Source organism: Thalassophryne amazonica, chromosome 12 (assembly GCF_902500255.1).
Source record: "Thalassophryne amazonica chromosome 12, fThaAma1.1, whole genome shotgun sequence".
In the NCBI taxonomy this organism is placed as follows: domain Eukaryota; kingdom Metazoa; phylum Chordata; class Actinopteri; order Batrachoidiformes; family Batrachoididae; genus Thalassophryne; species Thalassophryne amazonica.
In genome coordinates this window covers 38,423,731-38,445,120 of record NC_047114.1, presented here as the reverse complement: position 1 = coordinate 38,445,120, position 21,390 = coordinate 38,423,731, and the positions used below count along the sequence as shown (strand labels likewise).

The 21,390-nt window shown below is 43.8% G+C and overlaps 1 protein-coding gene and 1 long non-coding RNA gene across 2 annotated transcripts in view; one reads left to right on the top strand and one right to left on the bottom strand.

The window, feature by feature from the left end:
- The window catches only part of LOC117522428 (phosphoglucomutase-1-like), a 55,055-nt gene that overhangs the window by 17,623 nt on the left and 16,042 nt on the right, over window positions 1-21,390 (bottom strand). The window contains exons 5-8 of the mRNA XM_034183832.1: window positions 15,846-16,036; window positions 13,345-13,499; window positions 13,055-13,170; window positions 7,922-8,057 (exon numbers count right to left, since the gene is read on the bottom strand). Of these exons, the coding sequence (XP_034039723.1) occupies window positions 7,922-8,057; window positions 13,055-13,170; window positions 13,345-13,499; window positions 15,846-16,036 (598 nt within the window). The remainder of the gene's footprint in view (window positions 1-7,921; window positions 8,058-13,054; window positions 13,171-13,344; window positions 13,500-15,845; window positions 16,037-21,390) is intronic.
- LOC117522429 lies at window positions 1,902-20,127 on the top strand. The gene is made up of 3 exons (XR_004564216.1): window positions 1,902-1,913; window positions 9,009-9,014; window positions 19,864-20,127. It is a non-coding gene; the product is annotated as an uncharacterized LOC117522429 (long non-coding RNA).

The following is a 21,390-nucleotide window of genomic DNA, read 5'->3' as shown; positions in this document are numbered from 1 at the left end:
AGTTGAAATGGCGCTTCTCGTCTGCACCTGTTCTGGTGCAGCCCGATCCTAGTCGCCAGTTAGTGGTTGAAGTGGACGCCTCGGACTCAGGGATAGGAGCCGTGCTGTCCCAAAGCGGGAAGACCGATAAGGTCCTTCACCCGTGTGCCTATTTTTCCCGCAGGTTGACCCCAGCCGAACGGAACTATGACGTCAGCAATCGAGAGCTCCTTGCGGTGAAAGAGGCTCTTGAGGAGTGGAGACATCTGTTGGAGGGAACGTCCGTGCCATTCACGGTTTTCACTGACCACCGGAACCTGGAGTATATCAGGACCGCCAAGCGGCTGAATCCCAGGCAAGCCCGCTGGTCACTGTTCTTCGGCCGTTTTGACTTCCGGATCACCTACCGTCCCGGGACCAAAAATCAAAGATCGGATGCTTTGTCCCGGGTACATGAAGAAGAGGTCAAAACGGAGCCGTCGGATCCCCCGGATCCCATCATCCCGGAGTCCGCTATCGTGGCCGCCCTCACCTGGGACGTGGAGAAGACCGTCCGGGAGGCCCTGACACGAGACCCGGCTCCGGAACCGGACCGAAGAACAAACTTTACGTCCCACCAGAAGCCAGGGCTGCAGTTTTGGACTTCTGTCACGGTTCTAAGCTCTCCTGTCATCCTGGGGTGCGAAGAACCGTGGCAGTCGTCCGGCAGCGCTTCTGGTGGGCGTCCCTGGAGGCCGACGTCCGGGGTTACATCCAGGCCTGTACCACCTGCGCCAGGGGCAAGGCCGACCACCGCAAGACATCGGGGTTGCTGCAGCCGCTGCCCGTGCCTCATCGCCCCTGGTCTCACATCGGCCTGGATTTTGTCATGGGTCTTCCGCCGTCCCAGGGAAACACTGTCATCCTCACGATAGTGGACCGATTCTCCAAGGCGGCCCACTTCGTGGCCCTCCCGAAGCTACCAACGGCCCAGGAGACAGCGGACCTCCTAGTCCACCACGTCGTCCATCTGCATGGGATACCATCAGACATCATCTCTGATCGCGGTCCCCAGTTCTCCTCGCATGTTTGGAGGAGCTTTTGCCGGGAACTGGGGACCACGGTCAGTCTCTCGTCCGGGTATCACCCCCAGACCAACGGACAAGCAGAACGGGCCAACCAGGAGATGGAGCAGACCCTACGCTGTGTGACAGCCGCGCACCCGACGGCCTGGAGTACCCACCTGGCCTGGATCGAGTACGCCCACAACAGCCAAGTGTCATCAGCCACCGGCCTCTCCCCTTTCGAGGTGTGCTTGGGGTATCAACCCCCGTTGTTTCCGGTGGTTGAGGGGGAGGTCGGTGTGCCCTCGGTCCAGGCCCACCTACGGAAGTGCCGTCGGGTGTGGCGTGCCGCCCGTTCTGCTTTGTTGAGGGCCCGGACGAGGGCGAAGAACCATGCAGACCGGCGGCGGGCCCCGGCTCCCACGTATCGTCCTGGGCAGGAAGTGTGGTTGTCCACCAAGGACATTCCCCTTCAAGTGGACTCCCCAAAACTGCAAGTCGATATATCAGCCCGTACAAAATACTCAAGGTCATCAATCCCGCCGCAGTGAGGCTCCAGCTTCCGGCCTCACTGCGGATTCATCCAGTATTCCATGTTTCCAGGATTAAACCCCATCACACCTCACCCCTCTGCACTCCGGGTCCGGCGCCACCTCCTGCCCGGATCATCGACGGAGGGCCGGCTTGGACCGTACGCCGGCTCCTCGACGTCCGACGGATGGGCCGGGGTTTTCAGTATCTGGTGGACTGGGAAGGGTACGGCCCCGAAGAACGCTCCTGGGTGAAGAAGGGCTTCATCCTGGACCCGGCCCTCCTGGCCGACTTCTACCGTCGCCACCCTGACAAACCCGGTCGTGCGCCAGGAGGCGCCCGTTGAGGGGGGGGGGTCCTGTTGTGTGGGCCGCTGAAGAGGAGGTACTGCTGGCCCACCACCACTAGAGGGCGCCCTGCCTGGAGTGCGGGCTCCAGGCACCGGAGGGCGCTGCCGCCTTACGGGAGCAGCCAGGATGACAGCTGTCATCTATCACTGGAGACAGCTGATCCCAATCACTGAGGAGGTATATCAGCAGGACGGCATCTCCACCTCATTTGCCGAGATATCGCTCTACCAAGGAGGTAACGAACTCAGCCAGCCCTTCATCATTTGTGAAAGGAACGTATTTGATAAGTATCCTAGTTACTAGACAGTGTTGTTTTCTGATTAGAGGTGGAGGTGGTGTTTTCCACCCCACGTGTTGTTGGGTGCAGCCGCACCCACGTCTGACTGTGTCTGTTCCTCGCCAGCAGTACCGGATCCGACGAGCGGAGGCAGAGACCACCTTGGAGTTCGGGACTTGGCGGTTCCAGTATTCCCGGGGTTCGGTGGCAGAGGAAATCGGGTGGTTCCGGTTCGTCTTGGACAGACGTCTCCTATCGTCGAGCCTGCCCACACGACACCGTTGGGAATTTAACTTGAGACCGAAATTGTGATTTGTTGTATTTGTTGTGCGTGTTCACAACAGTAAAGCCTTGTTATTTGACTTTCTTCATTGTCCGTTCATTTGCGCCCCCTGTTGTGGGTCCGTGTACTGACACTTTCCCAACACTTTGAATGACATATCCTGATCAAAAATGACTCCAAGATTTCTCACAGTATTACTAGAGGTCAGGGTAATGCCATCCAGAGTAAGGATCTGGTTAGACACCATGTTTCTAAGATTTGTGGGGCCAAGTACAATAACTTCAGTTTTATCTGAGTTTAAAAGCAGGAAATTAGAGGTCATCCATGTCTTTATGTCTGTAAGACAATCCTGCAGTTTAGCTAATTGGTGTGTGTCCTCTGGCTTCATGGATAGATAAAGCTGGGTATCATCTGCGTAACAATGAACATTTAAGCAATACCGTCTAATAATACTGCCTAAGGGAAGCATGTATAAAGTGAATAAAATTGGTCCTAGCACAGAACCTTGTGGAACTCCATAATTAACTTTAGTCTGTGAAGAAGATTCCCCATTTACATGAACAAATTGTAATCTATTAGACAAATATGATTCAAACCACCGCAGCGCAGTGCCTTTAATACCTATGGCATGCTCTAATCTCTGTAATAAAATTTTATGGTCAACAGTATCAAAAGCAGCACTGAGGTCTAACAGAACAAGCACAGAGATGAGTCCACTGTCCGAGGCCATAAGAAGATCATTTGTAACCTTCACTAATGCTGTTTCTGTACTATGATGAATTCTAAAACCTGACTGAAACTCTTCAAATAGACCATTCCTCTGCAGATGATCAGTTAGCTGTTTTACAACTACCCTTTCAAGAATTTTTGAGAGAAAAGGAAGGTTGGAGATTGGCCTATAATTAGCTAAGATAGCTGGGTCAAGTGATGGCTTTTTAAGTAATGGTTTAATTACTGCCACCTTAAAAGCCTGTGGTACATAGCCAACTAACAAAGATAGATTGATCATATTTAAGATCGAAGCATTAAATAATGGTAGGGCTTCCTTGAGCAGCCTGGTAGGAATGGGGTCTAGTAAACATGTTGATGGTTTGGATGAAGTAACTAATGAAAATAACTCAGACAGAACAATTGGAGAGAAAGAGTCTAACCAAATACCGGCATCACTGAAAGCAGCCAAAGATAACGATACATCTTTGGGATGGTTCTGAGTAATTTTTTCTCTAATAGTTAAAATTTTGTTAGCAAAGAAAGTCATGAAGTCATTACTAGTTAAAGTTAATGGAATACTCAGCTCAATAGAGCTCTGACTCTTTGTCAGCCTGGCTACAGTGCTGAAAAGAAACCTGGGGTTGTTCTTATTTTCTTCAATTAGTGATGAGTAGAAAGATGTCCTAGCTTTACGGAGGGCTTTTATATAGAGCAACAGACTCTTTTTCCAGGCTAAGTGAAGATCTTCTAAATTAGTGAGACGCCATTTCCTCTCCAACGTACGGGTTATCTGCTTTAAGCTACGAGTTTGTGAGTTATACCACGGAGTCAGGCACTTCTGATTTAAAGCTCTCTTTTTTAGAGGAGCTACAGCATCCAAAGTTGTCTTCAATGAGGATGTAAAACTGTTGACGAGATACTCTATCTCACTTACAGAGTTTAGGTAGCTACTCTGCACTGTGTTGGTATATGGCATTAGAGAACATAAAGAAGGAATCATATCCTTAAACCTAGTTACAGCGCTTTCTGAAAGACTTCTAGTGTAATGAAACTTATTCCCCACTGCTGGGTAGTCCATCAGAGTAAATGTAAATGTTATTAAGAAATGATCAGACAGAAGGGAGTTTTCAGGGAATACTGTTAAGTCTTCTATTTCCATACCATAAGTCAGAACAAGATCTAAGATATGATTAAAGTGGTGGGTGGACTCATTTACTTTTTGAGCAAAGCCAATAGAGTCTAATAATAGATTAAATGCAGTGTTGAGGCTGTCATTCTCAGCATCTGTGTGGATGTTAAAATCGCCCACTATAATTATCTTATCTGAGCTAAGCACTAAGTCAGACAAAAGGTCTGAAAATTCACAGAGAAACTCACAGTAATGACCAGGTGGACGATAGATAATAACAAATAAAACTGGTTTTTGGGACTTCCAATTTGGATGGACAAGACTAAGAGTCAAGCTTTCAAATGAATTAAAGCTCTGTCTGGGTTTTTGATTAATAAATAAGCTGGAATGGAAGATTGCTGCTAATCCTCCGCCCCGGCCCGTGCTACGAGCATTCTGACAGTTAGTGTGACTCGGGGGTGTTGACTCATTTAAACTAACATATTCATCCTGCTGTAACCAGGTTTCTGTAAGGCAGAATAAATCAATATGTTGATCAATTATTATATCATTTACCAACAGGGACTTAGAAGAGAGAGACCTAATGTTTAATAGACCACATTTAACTGTTTTAGTCTGTGGTGCAGTTGAAGGTGCTATATTATTTTTTCTTTTTGAATTTTTATGCTTAAATAGATTTTTGCTGGTTATTGGTAGTCTGGGAGCAGGCACCGTCTCTACGGGGATGGGGTAATGAGGGGATGGCAGGGGGAGAGAAGCTGCAGAGAGGTGTGTAAGACTACATCAGACCAGAGAATTCTGTTTCTCGTGGACTGAGAGTCCTTGAGGTGCTTTCTGGCAAACTCCAGGTTCAGGAGAGAAGGACCTTAGTCAGGTATATATATATACACACACACACTCACACACCATGGGGTAAATAGTAAATATGTGCTTAGAAATTGATTTTCATAACGCACTTCTTTGGTCTACTTTGAAACATCTGAATTTATGAGCTATAATGGTTACAATTAGCACTGCAAAACTCCCCCGGTCAAAAAAAGTGACCAATACAACTTTGATAGCAATTTGAACATTTTAAAGGAAGTTCTCTTTTTAAATCCAAGAGTGTTTGCCTTCTTTCACAGATTTGTTTCTCCCTAATTATGCCTATTAATAGTTGTATGCACCAAACGTGACATCACGCAAAGCTTGTGTGCTGTCGCATTTGGTACGTACGCACATTAATCGGCACATAATGAGAAAAAAGCCTGTGGACGAGAGAAAATAAACTTTTGGATAGACTGTAGGATAGACCATGTTAAAGAGCTTAAGTTGAATATGTGCTGATACTTTCTAGATCATTTTTTATCTCGATCTTACTTAAATGTCATCAGTTTCATAGTGTAATTAAAAACTGGAAACTCTTAGATCAAATGTGCGGATTATGATCGAATTAACTGTAAAGGTTGAAGTGCATAATTAGAGTCAAACTTACATTAGATTCAAAACTGGATCACATTTGATCTTGACTTTTCCAGATAAAATGCTTTACAAATATGTTAAATTTTTCCTCATTGTTTCTGAACTAATTTAAACAATTTCAGTAATGATAAATATTTAACAGAAAACAAAGCAACTTGCAAATTGCATCTATGGCCTGTAAGAAGAAGCTGGGTATTACCAGCACCAAAGTACCATGTCAATCATTCAGACTTAGGAGTACCATCAAAATCATTCATTTAAATTTAGCACTGAAGTGTAATACCAATGGAAACATGTCAATCACTCAACTATATTGAACTATTCCTTTCACACCATGTTTGATTTCTTTGTAAATCCAACAAAGATCTGTGTAAAGTCAAGTAAAACAACCCATACACAGTAACTCAGCCATTGTCATATTACCTCATACCAAACGTGCCCATGTCATATGGGTAACAATGATGCTAAAACACCACTATTGTATGTTGCAAGGATTTCACTCGAGTGTGCGTCAGCATGACTATGACAATAGTCATCTTGTGAGAGTGACAATAATGTACATGTTTCAATCTCTACTGAACATTAAATAAACTTGTGCTGCATACCCACAAGATGAATCAGTGGTATATATTCATATTGGGGATTTTGACAAAATTATTTTTCCCAACACCTTATTGTCTTTGTGTGGCGTTGCGGTGTTGCAGCTGTACTGATAGAGTTCACAGTCTATTCTCCAAGGCCGAAAACTGATAACATTCATTGTTCAGCGTGAGTTTTTATGGGAAACTCGAAGTGTCATATTCTGGTAAATGTGTACAACCCCAATTCCAGTGAAGTTGGATATTGTGTAAAATGTATATAAAAACAGAATACAATGATTTGCAAATCCTCTTCAACCTATATTCAATTGAATACACCACAAAGACGAGATATTTCATGTTCAAACTGATAAACTTTATTGTTTTTGTGCAAATATTTGCTCATTTTGAAATGGATGCCTGCAACACATTTCAAAAAAGTTGGAACGGGGCAACAAAAGACAGGGAAAGTTGATGAATGCTCAAAGAACACCTAATTGGAAACACGTGAGTGTTATGATTGGGTATAAAAGGAGCATTCCCAAAAGTCTCAGCCATTCACAAGCAAAGATGGGGCGAGGATCACCACTTTGTGAACATCTGCATGAAAAAATAGTCCAACAGTTTAAGAACAATGTTTCTCAACGTTCAGTTGCAAGGAATTTAGGGATTCCATCATCTACAGTCCATAATATAATCAGAAGATTCAGAGAATCTGGAGAACTTTCCACACTTAAGCGGCAAGGCCGAAAACAAACATTGAATGCCCATGACCTTTAATCCCTCAGGCGGCACTGCATTAAAAACCGACACCATTGTGTAAGGGATCTTACCACATGGGCTCAGGAACACTTCAGAAAACCATTGTCAGTTAACACAGTTCGTCGCTACATCTAAAGTGCAAGTTAAAACTCTGCCATGCAAAGCGAAAGCCATACATCAACAACATCCGGAAACGCTGCCGCCTTCTCTGGGCCCGAGCTCATTTGAAATGGACAGACGAAAGGGGAAAAGTGTGCTGTGGTCTGATGAGTCCACATTTCAAATTGTTTTTGGAAATCATGGCTGTTTTGTCCTCTGGACAAAAGAGGAAAAAGACCATCCAGATTGTTACCAGCGCAAAGTTCAAAAGCCAGCATCTGTGATGGTATGGGGGTGTGTTAGTGTCCATGGCACGGGCAACTTACACATCTGTGATGGCACCATCAATGCTGAAAGATACATCCAGGTTTTGGAGCAACACATGCTGCCATCCAAGCAACGTCTTTTTCAGGGATGCCCCTGCTTATTTCAACAAGACAATGCCAAGACACATTCTGCACGTGTTATAACAGTGTGGCTTCGTAGTAAAAGAGTGCGGGTACTAGACTGGCCTGTCTGCAGTCCAGACCTGTCACCCACTGAAAATGTGTGGCGCATTATGAAGCGCAAAATACGACAATGGAGACCCCGGACTGTCCCAGCCAGTAATAGTTCAAACACTCATTTATTCATTTTAATATTTACTTTTATGATGTTTGATGAGATAAAACACTGACATTTGCTGGTCCTACTGGTAGTCAGTTCCACAACATCTCACCTGGCGAAGTAGTTTCTTCCATATGTTCTCCAGTGGTCCGTAAGAATGTCCTTCATACTTTTTCTTTTTGTGTCTAAGATAGACAGCCATGCCAGCACGGCCCAAAGTCCATCCTTTTCACGAATGTGGTCTGCACCTGACATGAAAATAATTTACACAATCTACCTAATACACTGAATCAAAGACATTGTCCAAAAGCAGTGGCACACTCAAATAAACCCAAAGTTAATTATAAGCCCCCCACCCCATTCCTATCATGTTTTGATTAAAAAAACAAAAAAACAAAACTAATGTCAGCTTTGTGTAAAGGATTATTAACCAAAGAGGAAAGATATAATGAAATATTTTATACGAGTGATGCACATTTTTACACTAAAACATGACTTTGCCATGCATTGCAAGCTATTTCTTTCCATAAATGGAAAAATATAATGCAGTGCTAAAATACCCATTGTGCCCAGTGAGTATTGTGTTCTTTATAATTTGAAATTGTTTAATTAATTATGAAGTTCTTATTGTCTTATGTACAATTTGTACATGTTCAATAAAGCACATCTATCAATCAATCAGTCAAAAACAATATTTACTTTTAAGGGCATCTGCATGAGGCCTTGCGTGTGTGTGTGTGCGTGTGTGTGTGTGTGTGTGTGTGTACATGAGCTTTTTACAAGAGCGGAAGTTGTGCAAATCAAGGAATATTTGTAGTTCACCCTCTGTGCATTTCTAGGTATTGGGCATTATTATCACGTTACCGGGGCGTTATTGAGCTGGTATCGTAGATTTACGTCAACGCTATCTGGCTATACCTGCCCGCTGTGCGTAAACAAATGACGTCATAGCACACGCAGCCCAAGAACTGTCTGCAGAGGGAAAAAAAAAAAAACTAAAAAGGCGAGAAGTGTGTGTTGGTCCCAATATGGATATTCCGGATGATTTTCTCATGGATAGTACGACAATGAACAGCAGCTAGAGCAGCCAGCTTGTTAAGGACACACTGCCGAATTTGGAGAGCAGCGCGCGCCAGCCGACACGACAAAAGTTAAGTGAGCCAACTTTTTATGTACACGTTACGTGTTGTGTATCTCAGTAAAAAGTGATAATAATGCAAATAACATGCTCCGTCCATGCCCAGTCACCCAAAATGACAGATATTCGTCTCTCGTCTAACTCAGGCGAATATCTGTCATTTTGGGTGACTGGTCATGAACGTCGGGTCTCTGAAAATGCATACCGCCCTCCAAAAGCATGTTATTGTATTATTATTATCACTTTACCGAGGCGTTGCTAGGCCGGTAGCGTAGATTTACCGGCGAATACTTTACCAGATGCACTGTGTGTTCAGCTTCTTTACAGGGGACAATAACGACTAAGGACTAATAACAAAGGTGTTGGGCTTGAGTCCAGAAGATCATGGGTTCAAATCCTCACCTGACTGGAAAATCACTAAGGGCCCTTGGGCAAGGCCTTTAATCCCCTATTGCTCCCGGTGTGCAGTGAGCGCCTTGTATGGCAGCACCCTGACATCGGGGTGAATGTGAGGCATAACTGTAAAGCGCTTTGAGCATCTGATACAGATGGAAAAGCGCTATATAAATGCAGTCCGTTTATCATTTAAGAAATTGTAGCACTAGTTATCAAACTTAAATCTTCCTTGTTTTATTTTCTTTTTTTTTTTTACTTTTTTCTTTTCTTTGCTTTATTTCTTCATTAATTTTTTTCTTTGCCTCTTTTTTATTTTGGCTTTTGGGTGAGTTGATTTATGTACTGACAATTTTATGCAAGTAATCACAAAGGAAAAACACCTCCGTGTTGATAACCATTTGTAAAAACCAGGCGGCTTTTGATGGCTTTCAGTTGAGTGAGTATCTCAGAAACTGTTTAACAGCTGGACATGTTCCAACTTGTCCTTAAGGCTTCCAACGGAGGTGTTTTTCCTGTGGCGGCGCGCCGTGCTGGCTGCCTGCCGACGTGCCAATCCGTCCGCACGTCTTTCATTACAAAATCTCCTTTAACAGTGGAATGTCCGGATAATCTGCCGATCCCGACCTCTTCTGAAAGTTCTCTGTTCTCTCACGATGTCCTGGGTCAACAGAGGCTTAAATTTGGAGGTGTTCAGCTTGAAACAGGCTGACGACCGCACCTCCGAGCGCAGCGCGACGTCCTGCTCCGTGGGAAGTCCTTAAAGTGACAGTAACACTCCATAATCTCTCATCAGCTGTTAAAATTTTCACCGAAAACCAGCTGAATTTCTCGAATGGTGTCCACTTCGATGTGCCTCACAGGTTCTGAAAAAATTTTGATAAAGCAAAGCGCCAGTCTCTCAGCAAGTTGACAGACAAAGGAATTCCGACGGGAGGGGTGGACCACTCCTCACTCAAAGCCTGCCCACAGGCGAATGACGTAACTGACAGGCGTGAAAAAACTCTTGCATGCCCACGAGGGTTCAAGCTTGTCTGCTGCAATCACACGTGATTCAAATCCATATGGTTTTTGAAAAAATAAAAAGGTCCGATACTTTTCTCACAGACCTCGTATATTACATTAAGTAAACACCAAAGAGTGTGTTCATGGAGTTATGCAGTGAGCACCTCCTCATTTTGTGTCTGTGTAGACTGGCAGCCTGTCCAGGTTGTACCCCGCCTCTCGCCCAAAGTCCACTGGGATAGGATTCCAGCCCCTTCTCCGTGACCCTTAAATGGAATAAGTGGGCTTGGAAAATGAATGGATGTATCATAATTTCTGGTAAAATTGATAACATTGCCATTTTTACTCGAGGCCATCAAATATGGCCATCGGGTATTGCGAAGGCTTTGCGTCCGTCCGTCTGTCTTTTGCTCAGCGTAAGTCCAGTCCTATTACTGCCAGAGGCTTCAAATTTACAGGGAACATTCTTGGGACACAGACCTTGCACAAGTTCAAAGATGGCTACCCTTGACCAATTTTAAGAAGTCAAAAAGTCACATTCTGTTTCAGTCTGTTCAGTTTTGCTTTTGAGTGGTGGGGGTGAGAGCCAATCAGAGTAGAGCTGCATTGTGACATCAATGTCTGGTCTTTCCAAAACCGCTTCATTTTGTGCATTTCTAAGTGTGTTTCTCATATATTTCTTAAGGTTAGAGGTCCAGACGGAAGCGGTCCGATTCAAGCAATGGACCCAAATGCTAGGGAGCAAGACACAGAGTGGTTTGCAAAAGAAAAGATATTTATTTATACGGACAAATAAAAGTGCTGCACTGGGGATGCCTGCAGAATGGCTGGTGAAAATAGGGAGCTGCAGTTTCCCGAGCCAGTCCTGAAGGAGAACTGAGAGCTGGGGTTCAGGGACCAGGACCAGGTGGGATGCACGGACCTGAGAACAAGAACTGAGGGAATGAAGACACAGATGGTGAGTGATTGCACTCGTCACACTGGAAGCCTTAAACGATTCACAGCTCTCAGAAGGCTTAAAATAGAATTGTTCACAGTTCTGGAAAAAATGTTCTCTTCTTAGAAAATAAGGTTTACTGTTCAGAAAGAGTTCACAGTTCATAAATTGTCTCCAGAGGTCAGAGGTCAAGCAGTGCGTGTTTGTGACGCAGTTTCAATTAAGCAGGACTTAGATGGCTGGGCTCTTTATCCTTCAATGTCAGAGTTCATACAGTTCTTAGGAAGAGTTCTTGGAACAGTTCTTTATCATAGCACAGTCACAGGTAGGAACAAGTGAGAATGGAATCCTACTGAGGGGAGGTGATGGTCTAGTGGTTAAGCCTTGGGCTTGAGACCAGAGGATCCTCGGTTCAAATCCCATCCTGACTGGAAAATCACTAAGTGCCCTTGGGCAAGGTCCTTAATGCCCTAGTTGCTCCCGGTGTGTAGTGGGAGTCTTGCATGGCAGCAGCCTGACATCAGGGTGAATATGACGCACTGATGTGTAAAGCGCTTTGAGCGTCTGATGCAGATGGAAAAGTGCTATATAAATGCAGTCCAGTTCGCTGAGATAAGAAGCAGAGCTGCGCTCTGAGCTGAGAGCCCAAGAGTTCCAAAGTGACATTGCTGTGCAGGTAGTCAGGAGCCAGGAACCAGGGTAGCGTGGGAGCCACTCAGGAAGGCGTCTGGAACATCAGGAAAGACAGTTCACTCTAATACAGGAATTCAAGAGTTGGCCAGGTTACCTTGAGTTTAGCTGTGGGAAGCTCTGACGTCTAAGGCGCATGTGAGCAGCAGGAAGACGTGGTCAAGGTCACAGAGGGGAATCAGGCTCAGCCCACAGGATCATGAAAGCACCTGGAATCTTTGGGATCTCTTGGAAGAATCTGGCTGTGGATTCTCATGCAATAATCTGGCTTCATGGCACGGACAGGAAAACCAACCAAGAATCTGGCAACGACTGATCTGAAAGTCTGAGTTTATATAGTCTGCCGCTCATCAGTTGCTTATTCACAGCAGGTGTGCAGCTGAGATGAGCAGTGAGGCTCGGCAGATGTGGAACTAAACTGAGGGTGCCGTCTGGGGAAAATACTCACACATGACAACAAAATTAAAAACAGAATAAAAACCAGGGGTCAGGGAGAACCATGACAATATTATGTAAAAGCTAGTGAGAAATAAGCAATTCTAAAACTGAAAATGCTGTTTTTGGAACCCAATAACACCTCTGAACATATTTAGAAGATATTTTGCAGACATTAGCATGGTGACGTCACAGGCATGTAGCGAGCTGCAAAGCTCTGTTTCGTTTGTGGGTAAATGTAACCTCTGTGTCATATATTATGTAAAAACTCGCGAGAAATAAACACTTCTAAAATTGAAAACTCTGTTTTTGGAACCTAATAACACCTCTGGAGTCATTTACAAGATATTTTGCCAATGTTAGCGGCATGCTAACTTTTGCTAACTTAAAGCTAACTTCCTATGGAATTAAATTTGTCTCAATACCTGCAAATGCACAGAGAGTGATCTACAAATATTCCTTGATTTGCACAACATGAATAAATGATGAATTGGTTTGAACATGTACAAACTGTACCTAAGACAATAGGATCTTAATAATTAACAACTGCAAATTATAAAGAACATGATGCTTATATGGCCGAGGGTATTTTAGCACACAAAATGAAAATACTTTTAATTTCGTTTCATTGCTTAGAGATGTAATACCTGTCCCAAAGCTTTCCTCTCCGCACAGTGACAGTCGGCCCGCGTCCATTAGAGTCCCGAAGAACTTCCATCCAGTGGGAGTTTCATATAACTCGATTTTTGTTGCTTTGGCTACTCTATTGCAAATATAGCAAAACAAGGAAGGGGGAAAAGGTGCAGGATGTTTTAGTATGATACAGTTTTTTCAGTTTTGCATTTTCAGAAATGACATGAGTGGTAGTTTTTTAAAATATCACACCACATCCACAGAGTGGTTTGAGGCACTGACCTGTGGATGCCTGAAAGCTCACCTGTCTAAGGCTGCGCTAGTGGGCATACTCCGAGCAAAACCTCTCACCCCGGTTTGCTGAAAGTATGGGATGCAGAAAATGTTGTCAGCAATCACAGCAACAGAGTCAGACGGGGTGACGAAGAAGCCGTGCTTCCCGAGGATCATGTTACGATCCTACAGAGCCGAGAGTCAGAAACAAAAATGTGCGATGTTAAGCCGACCTGTAGACCTCGTGACCTGCAGATGTGTAGAATGAATTATGTGTTATGAATTGTGTGTTGCCACATTCCTATGTGAATAAGACCTTCGCATCACACTGGTCTCCACACTCGGGGTTTTCAAGTGGGTGAAGATTTTTACATTTACTGGAGAGTCAACTCTGCCTCCTACGACTGTTGGGGATAAACCTAATGTACGGCATACATCAGAGTTACTCCTGTGCAAAATCAATTAAATGGTAACGGTTTCAAAATAGCATCACTTCTCAGTAATTGTACATTATCTCTCAGATGACAGAATCTTTCACTTGCCAGTATGTAGACCTGGGTTCGAATCCTGTTCATGCTACCTCTCTGTGTTCTTGGACAAAACTATTCCATCAGTCCACCCAGCTACAAAAACAAAGAGGTTATATATGAGAACTAGAGTCCGTACTCGCACTGAGCTGTGTTCTGGCAAGGAGGTGTTGTCGCATTTTAATTCCGGGCAAATCAGGAGGCAGTGCTCAATTAGTCTCGTCAAGAAACGTGGAATATGCTGGAAAGCTGCGCATGCTGGCAAAGCCACAAACAGAGGAAGAAGGGAGACAATATTTTCGTCCATAAGTAAGTGGTTTTGGTTATTTTTGTCACTTTGTCCGTGACATTTGGTTGATAAACAGGTGTATGTTTCCTACTGTTGCCTGAGACGTCCGAGGACACAGACCATTAACACTTCACTTACACACACCACTCACACACAGAGATGTGCACACACACCACTGACTTCATGAATGAAACTCGGTCAATAAAGGACATGTGTAAAAATATAATATATATAAATGTTTTGTAATGGTTTTAGGAGCCGTGCTGCTTTGAATTCAGCAGCAGCTGCAGCAGGGCGTCTCAGCAGCGCAGATCCATGTAACTTTCAACACTAATATTTGGGAATGTGTGTGTGTCAGAGTATGTTTAATACTTTCCTGACATAATTTAATGTTAATTAATTTTACTGGCTCGATATCCAGGTCAAATGGCATTTTAACACATATTTTACAAGCGTTTTTCTGAGTGTGTTCAGTCACAAATCTCCATTGAAAATGCATTAACATCCGGGTACTTCGTCAATATTTTGCCCGGATGTTCGTCACCCTCTCTACTTTTAAGATTAGGCTTAAAACTTTCCTTTTTGCTAAAGCTTATAGTTAGGCCTGGATCAGGTGACCCTGAACCATCCCTTAGTTATGCTGCTATAGACTTAGACTGCGGGGGGGTTCCCATGATGCACTGAGTGTTTCTTTCTCTTTTTGCTCTGTATGCACCACTCTGCATTTAATCATTAGTGATTGATCTCTGCTCCCCTCCACAGCATGTCTTTTTCCTGGTTCTCTCCCTCAGCCCCAACCAGTCCCAGCAGAAGACTGCCCCTCCCTGAGCCTGGTTCTGCTGGAGGTTTCTTCCTGTTAAAAGGGAGTTTTTCCTTCCCACTGTAGCCAAGTGCTTGCTCACAGGGGGTCGTTTTGACCATTGGGGTTTTTACGTAATTATTGTATGGCCTTGCCTTACAATATAAAGCGCCTTGGGGCAACTGTTTGTTGTGATTTGGCACTATATAAATAAAATTGATTGATTGATTGATTAGGAGGTGTCATGTCGCTGTCCATGAAGGGACCTTCGCATTTAGTAGGCAGCATTGGGAGTGTGAACTCTAGTACTCATATATAACCTCTTTGTGTAAAAATGGGTACTGGCCTTGGCTGGGGAAGTAAATGTGAGGCATCACTGTAAAGATCTTTGAGCATCTGCTAGATGGAAAAGCACTGTTGAAACACAATCCTTCTTATCTTATGAACAATCAAAAACAAACACGTAACAAAGGCTATCATTTAAAATATAAGCCCTAGAAACTCAATGCAACAAGTCAGTAGGTAAACATGAACTTTTCTAAACCACATCAAATCACCACTTTTATAGCCAGTTTTTTTTAAAGACAACAATGGATACATGAATGTTCCCAAGACAAATGTTGCGCAATGCATAGTTTCAACAATTACAGCCACAGAAACCTATAACTCCTTTGGAGTTGTCTGGGTTTCTTGGTGGCTTTCCTCACTGGTCTTTTGTTTCTATAACCACTCATTTTTTGAGGACTCCCTACTCCAGACTAGTTGATGCTTATTACTGCATGAATTAATAGGAATATGATGTAAAGTTGATGATGCTTTTGTTGGATGTGTCTGTGGACCCCAGAGGGTTAACATACCCTTATTGAAAAATATTACCATAAATGTGTGTGTATGTGTGTGTGTATACTGTAAATTACCCCATCACCATCAAATGCTGCACCAAAGTCATACTGTCCATCTTTCATGCAGTCAATCAGATCTGCAGCGTAAATAGGATGAGGATCTGGGTGTTGACCCCCAAAGTCTTCCATTGGGACACAGTTTATGGCAGCATTGACGGGACAGCCCAGCTCATCACAGAGTATTCTCTTCACATATGGTCCTACCACTGCAGGAATGAGATAAAGAAGATAAATGGACTGTAATTCTTTAGTGCTTTTTTTTAGTTGATGCAGATGCTCAAATAACATTAAAATGAAACAAACCAGAAACACAGACTACTGTCAGAGTTTTGCCCTGGAAGGTGCTCAATTCCACACCAGGACAACTCGGAGGTAATGGGACTTTGTTCAAGGGCACCTTAGTGATTCTGATTAGGGAATTGATCCAAGGACTCCAAACCCACTTCTCTACTCTCTTGACCATTGCCACTTCCCCAAAGTTTGTATTCACTTCTGAGGACTCAAACCCCAGTCTTTTGACATGACATGACATGCTCAGATACTGACCACTTCATGGAGACTTGACCAGTCACTGCTGAAACAACAAAATCAGGTCTGCAGCTGCAGGAAACACAGAACAATTTAAAACTGCTCTGTGGATGCATAGGTCTGTATCCAGAACTGCAGGTTGCCCTCCAGCCCACAGTTAATCCTTTTGGGGGTTGGCTGCAGGATTGGCACTTCAGGCATCATAAAAACATCTTGCACAACTTAGACAAAAATGAAGGATTCTTATTTCTGTTCTCCATAACTCTGCCACTGCCGTCAGTCAGAAGGAGCCGTGCATTATGAAGGGGATGGGGCAAGTCAATATTTAACCTCATCTCCTGAAAAGAAGAAACCACAGGATCGCACCAAGGGTCTTGTCTTTGGAAGATGGAGACTGATGCGATTCTCAGGGGTTGGCGGCACCCAGGCCCAAACCTGAGGTGGCTCATGCAGGTGGGCATCTGGAACATCCTTTCACTCAGCAAGAATGACTGTCTTCCACTGATGTCAGTTGAGCTGGTAAAACTTCATATTATAGTGGCTGCAGTGGCCATGTCTCTTTGGGTGGATACATCTACTTTTGGTCTGGTCGTTCCAGTTGCTGTGGCAGAGCAGTTCCTTCCAGTGGTGCCAGATGTTGCCCCTGTCAGTGAGCATTATTATGACACTCAGACTGAAACATTCACTGGATGTTGTGTTTGCTATGTTAGTCTATGTTCTGACTGTGTAATGAGTGATGATATTTACAGCTTCACTCTGTAACTGATGACTGCCCCAGAGGTGACACTTTATTGGTCACAGGTGATTTTAATGGGACCACGAGCAATTAAAGGGCTGGTTGGTCTGCATGGATCTGGTAACCATGGTGAAAATGGTGCAATGCTCCTTGACTTTTCAAAAAGTGGGGGGCATACAGTTGCTGGATCCTGGTTTCGTTGTCCAGATGTACACCACTGCACATGGTATTCTAATACCAGCAGTGTTGCCAAGGACACTTACCATGTCCTTGTGGGAAAACACTGACCAATTCTGCAGAACTGTAGGGTCTACAGAAGTGTCCAGTTTGTGAATTCCAACCACAAACCTGTTGTGGCTTTCCTGAGGATTCATTAGATGTCTTGCAGGCTACTGCCTCCTCAGTGCCCAAGATTAAAATTGGCTTGACGTCAAGGTCACTGTTTCTCAGGAAGTTGCATGAAATTTGGCTGGAGGACTTGCAAACATGGGCACAATTGGTTGTGGGAGTTCTTCACTGGCCAGAACCTCAAGGTTCAAGATTAACTTTATTGTCCCAAGGGAAATTTGTCTTGGGCTTGCAGTGCTGTGCTTAGAATAATAAAAACACAATCATACAACAACACAATATACAATTACGGGAACACAGGAAACAGTCAGTTAAAATGAGATAGTCTTCAGTGAGACCCCTCAATGTCCAGTAAAGCATCTGTAGGTGCTATCCAGATTTATTCAGAAGAGTAATAGACAAAGGAACAAAAGAATTTTTAAATCTATTACTCTTATACCGGACAGCCCGATACCGTCTCCATAATGGCAAGAGCTCGTATTCGCTGAAAAGTGTGTGGGAAGGCTCCTTAAGAATGTTTTTAGCTTACGCCAGGGCCGAGGTTTCGAAAATAGTTTTTAAAGAGGGGTACTCTCTCTTGCCAATAATTTTCATGGCGTATCGAACTAGTTTCTCAATTTTGGATTTGCTCTAGACAGTAAGAGAGCCATACCAGGCTACCATGCCATATCTTATTAGGCTCTCCAGCACAGTGTTCTAAAAAGAAGCCAATATTGTTGAACTCACACCAAACAGTCTGAGTCTTCTTAAAAAATGAAGCCTCTGGGACAATTTGCAGCACAAAAAATCCACATGAACATTCCACTTGAGAAGACAGTCCACATAGACACCAAGGTATTTAAAAAACTCTACCTGTTCTATCTCACTACCTCCAATGATGAACGGGTCATGGAACAGCAGACCTTTGGGGTCAAAGACCATCTCTTTAGTTTTTACAACATTAAGAGTCAATTGGTGCCTCACACACAATGGATGAAAGGAGTCTATTTCATCCAAGTATATGGACGGACTCTCACCTGATGTCAGTAAGCTCAAAATGATTGTGTCATCAGAGATTTTAAAAATTTTGTTGTGATCTGGCCGTTCACTCCTACACTCATTTGTGTACAATGAAAAAAGAATAGGAGAACTTACAGCTCCTTGGGGCACTCCAGTGCTGCATGTTTTGGCTTCAGATAAGGAATTATTTACCCTCACCTGTTGTGACCTATTCAAAGTTGCTGGCAACCGTATTAGAGCAGCTTGTGTCCATAGTAGGAGGTGCTTCATATCTGAGGACACTCTAAATATCATCCAGAACAGTCGTAGTGCACAGCTTGATGTAAATCTTAGGATACAGAGGGAGCTGAGAAAGCAGTGATGGCCCTGAGAATGGACAAGGAGGCGTTTGTATACCCTGTTTGAATACCCTACACTGCTCATCAGGACTTCCTGGTTCATGCTGTGGTTATGCTTCTCTAAATAGATCAGTAACCTTAATCATTCTGAAGTCAGCAGCTCCTATAAAGCCGCGTCCACTTTCCACCTCATGTCACACCCAAAGAAAACACTCTGACACATGAATGTTGTCTCATAAACCTGCCAGGGCTGGAGGTGCACTGTCTTTCCCAGCAGTCATCAGGCAAAAGGCGGGTTACACCCTGGACAGGCCTCCAGTCTGTCTTAGGGCCAACACTTATCGACAGACAAACAAACACATTCACACTCTCACGCACAGCTATGTTCAATTTAAAGTTTCCAATCTGCATATCCTTCATTCATTTGGAAGCCAGAGCACCCGGAAGGAAACCACACAAACACGGGGAGGACATGCAAACTCCATGCAGAAAGGACCAGGTCACAAATAAACTAGAACGTTTTCGCTATGAGGCAGCAATTTTAACCACCATGCTGCCCCGTCATACTAACAATAAAAAAATTAACCAGAGCACCACGCTCGCAGAGCCTCACCTGCTGCAGGAGAAGCTTATTGGAATGGCGTGGAGCCACTCCTTGTGTCCTGGATTATGGACTATTTAAATAACAGGCCGCAGTATGTCCGCATGGGACAAAACATCTCCAGTACCCTGAGCTGCAGTGTGGGAGCCCCCCAGGGGACAGTACTGTCTCCTGCTCTATTCACACTGTATACATCTGACTTCCGCCATAACACTGCAATTTGCCATATACAGAAGTTTTCAGATGATACAGCTATTGTGGCCTGCATCAGAGAGGGAGAGGAGAGACAGTATAGGCAGTTGGTGGAGGATTTTGTGGCTTGGTGCCAAAAGAATCAGCTCCAGCTGAATGTTCAGAAAATTAAGGAAATGGTTCTGGACTTCAGAAATCCAATCCAATCCAATCCCTCAGCCGATACGCATAGGGGGAAGTGATGTGGAGATGGTACCATCTTATAAGTACCTGGAAGTAATGTTGGACAAGAAGCTGGACTGGACAGCCAACACAGACGTTCTTTATAAGAAGAGTCAGTCTAGGCTGTACTTTCTCCGAAAGCTGGGCTCATTTAACATCTGCTCTAAACTTCTGTACATGTTTTATCAGTCAGTGGTGGCGAGTGCTCTCCTCTATGCTGTGGTCTGTTGGTGCAGCACCAGTAAGAAGAACATCTCCCGCCTGAATAAGATCATTAAAAAGGCTGGGTCAGTGGTGGGACTGAAGCTGGCTCCAGTGGAAGATGTGGTTGAGCAGAGGACTCACACCCTCTATACGAGGCCTTCAGAGAGAGGAGGAGCGTGTTCAGCGGCAGCCTGCTGTCCCCGCGCTGCACCACAGACAGACTAAGGAAGTCCTTTGTGCCTCGTGCCATTAGATTGCACAACACTCTGATCTAGCAAGAGTCTTGTGTCTTTTTATGTTTGTATAATTTTATACTCTGTCAGTTTTACAACTGACTGTTTTTAATGTAATGTTATTGTATTTTTGTCATCTATGTTAGTTATTTATTTGCTGTATGATTGATGTTTTCCTTCAGGATTAATAAAGTTATCTATCTATCTATCTATCTATCTGTCTGTCTGTCTGTCTGTCTGTCTGTCTGTCTGTCTGTCTGTCTGTCTGTCTGTCTGTCTGTCTGTCTGTCTGTCTGTCTGTCTGTCTGTCTATCTATCTATCTATCTATCTATCTATCTATCTATCTATCTATCTATCTATCTATCTATCTATCTATCTATCTATCTATCTATCTATCTATCTATCTATCTATCTATCTATCTATCTATCCACCAACACTAGTTTCCAATTCCACAACTTTTTTTTACCTTGGAAAAAATTTTCAAGGTCAAAGTCCTGCTAGAAGTGGCTTTTCATAAGCTAAAATATAACACAAACTATAGATCAAAATGGCTTTTCAACGTTAAAATCAAATATCCGCTAATTCCGCTTTGTCTATTAATTGAGAGTGGCAGGTTGCACCTCATTGTCACGAATGAGAGTGACCTAGGCACTGTCCAAATGTCCACAAAATCCACAATCCGGATCAGATCCGGTGTCACAGACCGAACGGTCCACCCCTAAAAATCTGTCCACCTTATGCATTTGTGCATGCGTCATTTCGGACCATAGCACCTCGTGTGAAATGGACTCTCTTCACCCAAAGCAATCAAATGGATTAATGGGATTATTAACCTTCAGATGATAAAGGTAAAACCTCTTAAATCATTCTAAAGTCAGTTTTAAGCAAAAACAAGGCCATTTAAAGCAGAAACAAGGCGAAATTCAGTGATGCTTTGAAATGTCCAACACACAGTGAACGCATCAACTAGCAGCTTGTTTAGCCACCTTCCCCCGCCTTTCATGATGAAATTATGCTGAATTTATGTGGAAATGATTGTTGTACAAAAGCTTCAGATATCTGTTGTTGAGACAGATGATGACTGGAGTGCAGTGTGAAGCAGAAACAAGGTGATAATCTGTGAACCGTGTCATCACCGCGTTATCAGAGGGACCAAT